The 11,633-nt window shown below is 35.6% G+C and overlaps 1 protein-coding gene across 1 annotated transcript in view; it reads left to right on the forward strand.

Moving 5' to 3' along the window:
• The first annotated feature begins 244 nt into the window (after positions 1-244).
• LOC110032862 (putative pentatricopeptide repeat-containing protein At5g59200, chloroplastic) overlaps positions 245-11,633 on the forward strand; it is a 125,684-nt gene continuing 114,295 nt past the window's right edge. Inside the window, exons 1-3 of the mRNA XM_020736634.1 lie at positions 245-319; positions 437-1,258; positions 1,357-2,590. Coding sequence (XP_020592293.1) covers positions 576-1,258; positions 1,357-2,590 — 1,917 coding nt within the window. The 5' untranslated portion in view covers positions 245-319; positions 437-575. The remainder of the gene's footprint in view (positions 320-436; positions 1,259-1,356; positions 2,591-11,633) is intronic.

Genomic DNA, 11,633 nt, shown 5'->3' on the forward strand with positions numbered 1-11,633 from the left:
AGTTGCCCCAAACATACTCTAAAACAAGATCATGATGCCATTTTGGTTGTGGTTGACAAACTCACGAAGATTTCTCATTTCCTCACAATAAAGGAGAATTGCTCAATGAAAAAACTAGCAATACTCTTAAGTTATAATTTTATGTAATTGCACGAGAATCCAATTGTCATTATATCTAATTCAAATGGAAGATTTACTTCTAATTTTTAAGTAAAATCTAATTTCATCATGTTTGTATCTTGCTGCCTTCCCTCCAGAGATGTGACATATTACCTTCCAATTTCTGATTGCAATGGTCTGTTAGAGAAGCAATTATCAGGTATGGAGTGCAAAATGTGAATTTCATGATATTTTAAACGAATATAACCAAGTCAATCGAAATATAATAAAATTTGAATGTATAAATCTCACGCCTAATAATTTTTCGCGTTGTTAGAGATTCACTGGAAACTCGAATAAATCAAAGAATTTGAGGGCATGTTCTTTTCAGCGCGCGATATGCGGATAGGTCTTGACTCGACGGGCATAATGCGGCGCCTTCAACGATATGCTCTATAAACCCGACACAGAAGGTTATGTCTCTTTGTTCTCCCACAAATCTATGCAAATGTTATTCCCCGCGTTTCTTCCGTCCAGAAGCCACCAAGAAGAATTTACGAAGCAATGATATCATAAAAACAATCATTCAATCTAACATTGAAATAAGTCGTCTGGCTAATCTTGGAGATCTCTATGCTGCTCGCCATTTATTTGATCGAATGCCCGACCGAACAGTGGTATCCTGGAACTGCATCATCTCAGGCTTCTCCAAATGGGGCAGATTCGAAGAATCGCTCGCCATCGTTGCTTGCATGCACAGGAGCGAATCAACGCTCAACGAAACAACCTTCTCTTCCGCCTTCAGTTCCTGCGCCCGTTCCGGCTTTGTTGGGTTCGGCAGGCAGCTGCATTGCCTCGTCCTCAAGTCCGGATCTGAGGATTTCAAGTTTGTCGGCAGTTCTTTGCTCAATCTATACACCTTCAGCTTTCAAATCGACAATGCCTTGCTGCTGTTCGAGTCGCTGTGCTGCCGAAATTCTCTGCTGTGGAGTTTGATGCTCGTTGGTTTTGTCAGATGCAATATGATGGGAGAAGCCCTTGGCCGAGCAGAGATATTGTTTCTTGGACCGCTGTTATCTCTGGCTATTCAGGGAGTATCTCTGATTTTGACCTTTTCAAGGCTTTGGAGCTATTTGTGCTTCTCATTAGAAGCAGCGAGGCAACGCCTAATGAGTTCACTTATGATAGTATTTTGAGAGTTTGTTCAAAGTTTGAATCTTTCCATTTCGGGATGATGGTTCATGGTTGTGTGATCAGATGCGGCTTCGAATCAGACCCATCAATAGGGGGAGCGCTCATAGAATTTTACTGCAGCTGTAATGCCGTGCAGTATGCTTATGAGGTGTATGAAGAAATGTCGACCCCGACCTCGGCAATTTCAGGAGCATTGATTTCTGGCCTTCTATCAGTAGGTAGAATTGCCGATGCTGATTATATTTTTCACCGAACATCGAACCCTTGCCTTTATTCGTACAACCGAATGATCAAAGCCTATGCACATGTGGGAAGAATGGCTGATGCCCAAAACCTTTTTGAAAGAATGCCTTGCAAGAATATTGTATCCCTGAACACCATGATCACAATATACCACCAGGCCGGTGAGTTCAAGCAATCTCTGAGACTCTTTGATACCATAAAAGAAGAGAAGAACACTGTAACATGGAATTCAATGATATCTTGTTATGTTCAGAACGAAGAACCGGTGGAGGCCCTGAAGCTATATACAGTAATGCAGCGCTCATCTATAGCAAGAACCCGCTCAACTTTCTCAGCTTTGCTCCGTGCCTGTGCCTCCATTGGCACTCTCAAACAAGGAATGATGCTACATGCTCAATTGTGCAAATCACCATTTTACTCCAATGTTTATGTTGGAACTTCCCTTGTTGATATGTATGCTAAGTGTGGCAGCATTGTTGATGCTAAGCCCTCCTTTCGTGAGATTATTTCGCCAAACGTTGCCTCTTGGACCGCACTTATCAATGGTCTTGCACAGCATGGATCAGGAACCGAAGCTGTGCTGGAGTTTGGGAGGATGTTCAAGGATGGTATTGAGCCCAATGTGGTGACCTTTGTGGGGCTTATAATGGCTTGTAGTCGCGAGGGGATGGTGGACGAAGGAACGGAGTTTTTTCGTTCCATGGAGAAATGCTATGGATTGGCACCCACGGTGGAGCATTACACATGTTTCGTCGAGCTTTTATGCCGTTCTGGTCATATAAGAGAGGCTGAGGATGTCATCCTTGGTATGCCAATTGAAGCTGATGGGGTAATTTGGGGATCTTTGTTGAATGCCTGTTGGTTTTTCACGGATTTGGAAGTGGGAGAAAGGGTTGTTTGGAGACTGCTATGCTTGGACTCAAAGCACATATCTACTCATGTGGTTATGTCTAACATATATGCCAGGCTGGGGAGATGGGAGGAGGTTATGAAGGTCAGGAAGAGGTTGAGGGGGTTGGCTGTGAAGAAAGATCCTGGGTGTAGCTGGATTGAGGTAAAGGGCCTTGTTTATGTTTTTTGTGTGGAGGATAATAGTCATCTAGATAGGGATGCCATATATTCTATTTTGGAAAATTTAAATTCTAATGTCTACTTTTATTCTGATTATTGTGATCATATGTTTAATAATTTAATACCTTCAATCCCTTATCAATTTTTGTGATTTCAGTTATCTTAATAAACATTGTGATTTCGATTTTTTTTTTCATGTAGAACAGATTGATTTAGGGAGGGTAGGACATACATTGTGTGTGTGTGTTTTTTTTTTCCTACGGATGTCATACATTGTGTGTGTTTTTTTTCCCTACGGATGTATTGACAACAATATCTTGCAATTTTAAGCAAGTAAATATGAACATAAAAGTTTTTCTTCCCTATTTGTTGTCAATACATGTTTTACAAAACTGAAAGAGAAAATCTTAAGACAGCTTCTCTTAATTGTTTTAGAAGAGTAAATAAGCAAAAACATTACAATATTGAGTCTATTTGTGAAAAGCGCAAATATGAATGGATTGATGATGTTGCGTAGACTTATGATTTAAAGTCTAAATTTCATATGCATGAGATCACTTTTGTATGAGAGTTATTACTAATATGCATGCTCTTGTCGATGACTATATTAAGCATGAACTTCAGGTTGTAAGTTCACTCTCCGGAAATAACTTTCTTTACAAAATATGATTTATATCATAAAATCATTTCAGCAGTGTCAGACCAATAATTCTATCATTTTCACATAAAAGGGCCCATGCCTTTGATAGTTGCTATTATCTTATATATTTGTATAAATATTTTTTTATTTAAAAAATAAGACGATAAATTCTAATATTTCTTGCATAACTTCTCAGCAACTTTGTTCACATTTCAAAGGCCTTTGATATGTTAGGAAAAAATTCCATCTTAATAGAACATATTTCTAATGGGCTATGTTCCAATATAGTAAAAATAACATTTAATCACATGGATGAGAATGTAGTTCATGAGGTTAAGAGCAAATAAATAGGGAATTGATGAGCGTAGAATTGAGAGCGTAGAATTGAAGATTTTAGGGTGACACACTAAAATCTCCAATTTGGTCCAAATGTTGGGAAACTAAAGCAAGATGTTAGCTCTCAGGGGAGGGGAAGTGAAAACTTTAGAATGAGAGCTAGTATCTTCCCAGCCTAACAACGGGTTGAGGGACCAAACTCTGAATTAGTCAATGTCCTTTATACAAAAAATCTTATATTGCATGAAACGATACATATACTAGTGTAGTACCAATAGTGTGTAAATCCTTTTTATCATCTTTATATAATATTTAATTTTTCCCACTAAATATAAATTTGGTGAAGCTTTTGGTTGTAGCTTTGAAATGAAATAATTGTGTAATTGCGGGTCGGGTCAGGGAGCCACTTTAGGAATAGACTAATTGAGACATTAGTTGGAAAGTATGGTATAAAACATAAGATATCCACAACTTACCATTCCCAGATAGATGAATTACCGTAGGTTTCTAATAGGGAGATCAAAAAAAGTTTAGAAAAGACTGTCAATCCTAACAGAAAGGATTGGGCTTTGAGACTTGAGGATGTTTTTTGTGCTATAGGACTATTTATAAAACACCTATAAGAATGTCTCCATTTAGGCCCATATTTGGCAAAGCTTGTTAACTTGCCAGTTGAATTGGAGAACAAATCATATTAGGCTATTAAGTTGTTTAATTATAATATGAACGAGGCTGGTGAGAAACATTTGCTATACTTAAATGAATTTGATGAGATTAAACAAGAATTTTTAAAAAATGCCAAAATATATGAAGAGAAAATGAAGAGATTTCATGATAAGAACATCTTAGAAAAAATTTTGAGCCTAAATAGGAGGTTTTATTGTACTATACAAGATCAAAATTATTCCCAAAAAAATAAAATCTAGGTTACCGAGATAATTTACTATAGGAAAGGTGTATCCTTTTAGGGTAATTGATGTTGAAGATCTTAAGAGTGGTAGATTGTTTAGAGTTAATAGATAGAGACATAAACCATACGTAGTTGGAGAGAGACATAGGTTAAAGAATGTTTTGATTTTGGGTAATTCTAATTCAAATATCTGGCACTATCAGGCTGAGTACAAAAAACTAGAACTTCTTGGGAGACAACCCCAATTTGTTTATGTGCGTTATTTTTTTGTGCCTGTTTTTATATTTTTGTGTTTTTTTAAAGTGTTGTGATTAATTAGGAGAGATTTTAGGAAGATTAAGTGATTTAGGGGGGGCAAATTATGCATACTAAGTGACCATGGCCAAAGTTGAGTTAGGCGAATAGGCGCCACTGCCCCTGGCTCTTAGGCGCCACTGCCGCTGGCACTTAGTCATTGCCACTTGGGCAACTAAGCACTATCTCATTGGGTAAGAAGTGCCTAAGAGCCAACCCTTTATCTATATAAATATTAAGCTGAAATTGGTTTGATTCAGACTTTTTTGTGATTTTTTTCTCCCTGTTGTTCTTCGATGACAGAGAAAGCATTCGTAGGGCATCTAGGATCCTTTCAAATTTCTTTAATCCAAGGGATACTAGTGGGTTAAAATCACCTCTCAAAGGTAAATTTCACTCCTTGAATTCATTCCTTCTGTTTTCATCTAATTTCTTAGATTTTTCTTGAGGAGGGAGCTAGGGTTAGAAAGCTTTGGAAAAATTTTGTGTAGTTTAATTATCTTCTTGATTAGCATATTGTTGCACCCATATTCTTACTCCTACCCTTTCTAATCACAATGTATTGCATAATTTAATGGCCCTAAAAACTAATGGTTGGAAATCAAAATCTTCTTTTGATAAAAAGAATTTTGTGAGCTCCAAAGCTGAGGAGCAATATAATGACTTCTAAGTATCAAAGAAGTTGATTGTTGAGCATGGATTCATATGATGTGGGGGTGCTATTGAGAGTATGATTGTAAGTCGGCATTAGGAGGATTTTAGTTGCAATACTGGTGCAACCGCGATTCATGTTGTTAGGGAGTTTTAATCCAATCATTTGGAGGCTTACAATGGGTTAGTTTTCGTGAGAAAGAAGATGGTAGACTACTCTCCTTCTCGTATTAATTTGTTATATTAATTGAGTGATGTCCTTAAGATTTTTTAATCCAGCTTCACTGTTATAGATTTTGACTTGGATGAAATTATCTGGTTTCCAAAAGAAGTTAAGGGGATATGGAAAGTTAGAAATGAAAATAAAATCAATTTTCCTTCTTCAGAGCAAAATACAGCTTCCAAGGCTTGACATTACTTCATTTCTACCAAGCTGCTTCCCTCTACCAATCTGAGGGACTTCACTAGGGATAGAGCCTCTCTAAGATTTTGTATTCAGATGTTTAGGTTAAGGGTTGAGGTTGTGAGTGTAAGTGAGGTGTAGGTGGAACCAATATGTGGGAGCTCAAGAACAGACTATTAAATAGATTGACATTGGTTCTCTCATTCATCATTCTATTCTTAATGTTACAAAGGGGAAATCTACTCTTGGTTTAGACCACCCATCTAATATCTTTTCCCTATCCCAGAGTTCTAGTGTTTCATTTGGGAGTAGGATGAGCAAATTCATCCTTTGAAGCCTATCTCCAAAACCAACTTGAGCTTATATAGTAAACATGTTACTTTTTGGCATGGGGCCAATTCTTCTCAGCCCTCTACTTTCTGCTCCAAGCCACGTCCTTCCACTAGTTTAACTTCTATGTCAGAATGATTGGGTAGGCTGGAGAGTAATGATTCTATCATTTAGATAGCTATCTATGATTTAGCTGATCATACGTCACATATGGTTTCGAAAATTAAAGCCAATTCGATCAATTTGCTAGCTTCCAAGCAGTAGCTGGAGATGTATCGAAGAAATCTATGGATTGGAGGAGACAATTCCATTCAATTTTCAGTGTATTCTCCTTACCAGCCCCACGAGCACACCCATCAACTTATTAATGAGGATTATGAGGAGGGTGCTGATGAAGAGGAAAAGATGAAGATTAGGAAAATGATAATGAGTAGGAGGATGAGTGACATTATTTGTTGTGTGCATTGGATGTTATTTCACTCTTACTATTTACTTAAATTTATTTTGGCTCAGTTTGCACTTTTCTTATGGAACTCATTATATTTTTGTTGTTTTATTCTAAATTTTTGGTGCAATTCTATTTGCTAAGGTATTTTTTTTTATTTCAGTAGCACTTTCTATTTAATACATGTTGATTCATAGTTGATATGAGCATGTGGTAAGAAGTATTAAAGCTATTTATCTCTCCATTTGAATTAATGTTCAAATTGCTATGCATGTTTGGAATTAAATTTTGGGGGAAGAATCTTATGGTGCTTAAGATTATTTATCTTTGGTAAATTAAGTTTATATTGTTGTTTTTAATTAACCTAAGGAATGTGGGGATAAGAATGGAACTATAACAATCTTGAGAAAACTAAAACATAGTTTAACTCATTTAAACTCTATGTAATTAAGGTATGCTACTGTTAAGGAAATTTTGCAATTTAGCATATGGAAAAGTGATTAGCATATTCACTTTCAAAAAAGTATTAGATATCTGTTAAGCTAGATGAACTTCGATGTATACTTAATAAGAATTTAGCCTCCATAGAATTGTATTTTCTCTAATACTTTTTAAAACTTTTAAAACAGTAAAAAGAAGAGGGATGTGGTGTGTTTTAATTTAGAGAGATGATAGTAGAATTTAAAACTATTGCAAAGCCTGTCTAGATATAGTAATCCTTGAGGAATTTTTCTTAAGATTGAAACATTCATCTTAAAGTAAAAAGGCAAAAAAAGATGTTTAAATGAAAAACCATATTCAGGAGAAGCTTGATGACAAACCTTGCTAAAAATTGGTTTTACTAAAATATTTTCTAAAATAAAACTCCCTACTTTCCTAAATTTACTTATGTTTATGAAATTATAGTAAACTATTTCAAAGAGATCTTAATTCACTATATTTACTATTTATTTAGCACTATTTAACATTTACTAATTTTGTTTAGAAATCAATATGAAATCATATTCTCTTTGCTAAATATAAATTTTCTTAAAATCATTAGATTGAACTTATTTGCTAGAGAATTACTTTTTCCTAACTATGGATCTTTTGAGGCATGACTGTAGATAAGTGTTCTATGAAACTCACTCTATAAGTTAACTAATTAAGTATTTAAGATTTTGTGTTACTTGGGGACAAGTAACATTTAAGTTTGACAGATTTTGATATGTTGACGAGTTAGCTTTTGTTTCTTGATGATCTATACATTTTAATGGATGAGATTGCACTTTAAGAAATGTATTTTTGTGTTTATCTTTCAAGTGAAATGGGGAATTGAAGTGGAGAAACCAAGAGAAGACTTGAAGCATTTCGGGGCAAAGTGGCACTGACACTTAGGCACCAATCTCTACATTACCAACCCGAGAGGCTGGCGCTTAGGCGCTAACCATTGGGAGCCTAGGTGTCGTGGAACTAGCACTTTTGCTCCGTACCCCTTGGACTTTTAGGCACAAGTCTATTTCTCAGCAGACGGAGAGCTTGGCACCTAGGAGCCAGCCTCTGGGCTCATAAGCACCAGAAACTGCTTGGAGGAGTTGCTGCAGTTCGGGATATCAGTCACATAGATTATGTGGGGGATCGTATAGGGATGCTAGGGAGTTATGGAAGTAAATGTAAAATGTGTATAATTTCCAATACAATTAGGACTTAGAGAATATTGATGCTAGTGGGTTGTTTAGTGAGTTTTACTTCCTGTGGAAAGCCTTTCTCCTTCATCCAATGCAGAGGATAAGGAGAGTTCTATGGGAGAAACATATTAGGAATTTAGGAAGTTTGTTGATTGATTCATCTTCTAGTCATTTTAAAGGAGAGAAAACTAAGACTTTTTTCATTCTTTCTTTTGTATTTCAATTATAATAATTGGATAGTGGATTTCTTTTATTTTGGTGAATCTGTTTGGTGTTTTTATCATGCCTCTTGAGTGAACTTTTCACTCTTTTTTGTGATGATTAAGTACGATAGACGAAATGAGAATTGCTTAATATTCTCATTACATTGTATGGTGATGATAAATTGTTAAGTCTTAATTTACTTTTCATTCTGACCAAGAGAATTGTTAAAATATGTTGTGAGCCATAATTCCTGGGAAAGTCTACGGTAGAATCATCTAGGTTGATCACATTAAACTATGGGGTATAGGTTGATATGTCTTGTAGAGAGATGTAGATGCTATGGAAATATTCTTTGATAGGTTAGATATGGAATTTATGGGAATAATTCTTTTCTAACTAAGTTTCTCTTTGCACTCGAGAAAGGGTAGAGAAGACTTTTGCTTCTATTTGTCACTAAATTATTCTACTTCAAATTGTTAATTTCATGAAAACCTCTAACTTATTCCAAAGAAGAGCCACTACGTAATTGATATTTTCATTATAATTGTGATAATTTCTGATTACTTTTACATGAAATTAAATTTTAAATTGCTTGTGCTGTTTTAGGATTAATCAGTAGGATTATTCAAAAAATGGACATTTTCAACTAAGGCTAAAATCACTAAGCAAGAACTTTTTCTAACAAAGATTACATCGTTCCCTGTGGGGTCGACTTTCCAGACTTTTAAAATTTGATATTATGTATATGATACATGCACTTATGTGAACCTTCTTGTGTGTTGTAGCACTAGGAAGAGGTATAACTTTACAAGTTTGAGTGAAAAAAAGCTCCTTTTGGGGGCAAAATACTCAATACAAGCAACTACCAAGTTGTTAAACATTATTCTTGGCAATGACTGCAATCATATTTTTAAGTACTCAAATGGTCCATCGCAAACTACGCCTCAATCTAAAGAACTTCAAAGCATCCTTAACACCTTATTCAAAGCTTAATCTATTATAGGGGGACTTGTTTCAAACTCTTTCATCACATGCTATAATCATCAGCAAAAGTTTTAACAATTTGAATATGTCAAAGATCGTTGGTGAATTTCCTTTGAACTCTTACATAATATGTTATAATCATCAAGTAAGAGCTTCAACCAAAAAACTAGGATAGGTTAACCATCATTATTGGATTTCATATGAGTGTATCCATTATAGATTAATGTCATTAAGCATCTTTGACAATACTAACCAGGATGAGTATTACAGCCTTAATAAAATATTTTTTCAGTTATGCTCCAACATAGGTTACAGTCTTCAGAAAGATGTGCTTGATTAATAACCTAAAAAAACTTAAACATTCACCATGGAAGATAAGGTCTCCAGCCATTCCCTTATAAGTAGAGCTTAAGAGGAAAGAGTCAATAGGAAGCTACCTTGCATTTAAAAGTCAAGCCCAAGAGATAAAACTTGATGAGAAGATAAGATAGTCTTGGAAGACAAGCCTAAGAGGCAAGAATTGACAGGAAGCTATCATGCCCCTGGAAGTCGAGCCCAAGAGGTAAAACTTGATAAGAAGATGTAGTACACCTAGAAGTCAAGCCCAGGAGACAATACTTAATGGAATCTACCACACCCCTTAATGAAAAACCCAAGAAGCAAGTTTCAATGGGAAGCTAGTAGTAAACAAGGTCCTCACTTGAAAGACTCTATGAGAGCAAGTGGTTGACATGGTATCTACCTAAAGGCCTCAGATGGCTACAAGTCTTAGAAGAAAGAGGCACAAATACATCAAACCCCTCAGAAGTCTTTATGCCTTTAAAGGTATCAGTTCATTTAAAGCTCTTATAAGGCATTGGCCTAAGAAGGCACAATCCTCAGAAGATGCATTTCTAAGTGGGCACAACCTAAGAAGGCACAAGTCTCAAAAGGATCACAATTCTTTTTTATATAAAATGCACATACTTTCATTGATTTCAAACTTCCACTTAACTGAGAAGCCAAAGAACCATAGAAGGCATAAGCCTCAGAAGTGAGGCAGTGATAGCCTAAAAGATAGGTAACAAAACCACAGAGGTCAACAAAAGCAACCTCAGAAGCAACGTCATAATTTTTATTGCATCAAACTAGTTAATGACGTATAGAAAAACACATTTACTATTGTGCACAAATGTCACATCAGTCGATTGAAATGCTACAAAGATCAGTGCACACTAGAAAAAGACATCGATTCATTACATCATCAAATGTAGTTAGCATCACCTCCTCAAATTCTGGTACGTCCACTAATTTCTAGATGATAATCTCCTCCAAAAACAAGATCAACAGTGTAAGAAAGAAGATCTTGGGTCATCTGCGTGACAAAGATAGGGACAACTTTCTTCATCTCAGCGATATGAAAGAAAATGCCAGATGTCCTACCAAGCAGGGTTGGGAATAACTTTCAGAATAGCTTTCTTTTATTTATCCATGAGAGAAGACAATGAAAGAAAATCTCAAAGGCCCCGCTAGGTAGGATCTAGGATAAATTTTTGGGACAACATTCTCCTGCTTCTCAATAAGAGAAGTGAGTAAAAGAAAATCCTAGAGCTCCTACGAGGCATGGTCAGAGAAAACATTTAAGATGACTTTCTCCTACTTCTCAGTGAGAGAAGACCGTGATAGAAAACTCTGGAGGATTTAATAGGTCATGTTAGGGATAACTTTCAAGTTGGCTTTCTCCGACTTCTCCACAAAAGAAGATTGCGAAAGATGATCATGGAGGCCTTACTGGGCAAGGTCATGAATAATTTTTGGGAAAACCTCCTTCTTTTAAAAATTTATAAATCACTTGTTAGGAAGGGGTGGGGACTCCACCTTCATCTTCATTTCTATTGTATATTTATAGGCTAAAAAATATCTCATATCGATGACATCAGTAATTAAAATAATAAAAAAATGGAATTTTGATTATTTTTCCTGCCCTTCCATCTTTTGACCTTCTTCCTTCCTCATTCAAAATTACAAAGTAATAATAATACACTCAACTTAACAACAAAGAAAACAAACTATTTCAGGCATTAAAGAAGAAAAAAACTTTAATATTCTATTCCTTAATTATGATAAATTAAATATGATTTAATCACTTTTCAAATGAGCTTATATATATATATATATATATA

The sequence above is a fragment of the Phalaenopsis equestris genome, unplaced genomic scaffold, assembly GCF_001263595.1.
Source record: "Phalaenopsis equestris unplaced genomic scaffold, ASM126359v1 Scaffold001040, whole genome shotgun sequence".
NCBI lineage: Eukaryota > Viridiplantae > Streptophyta > Magnoliopsida > Asparagales > Orchidaceae > Phalaenopsis > Phalaenopsis equestris.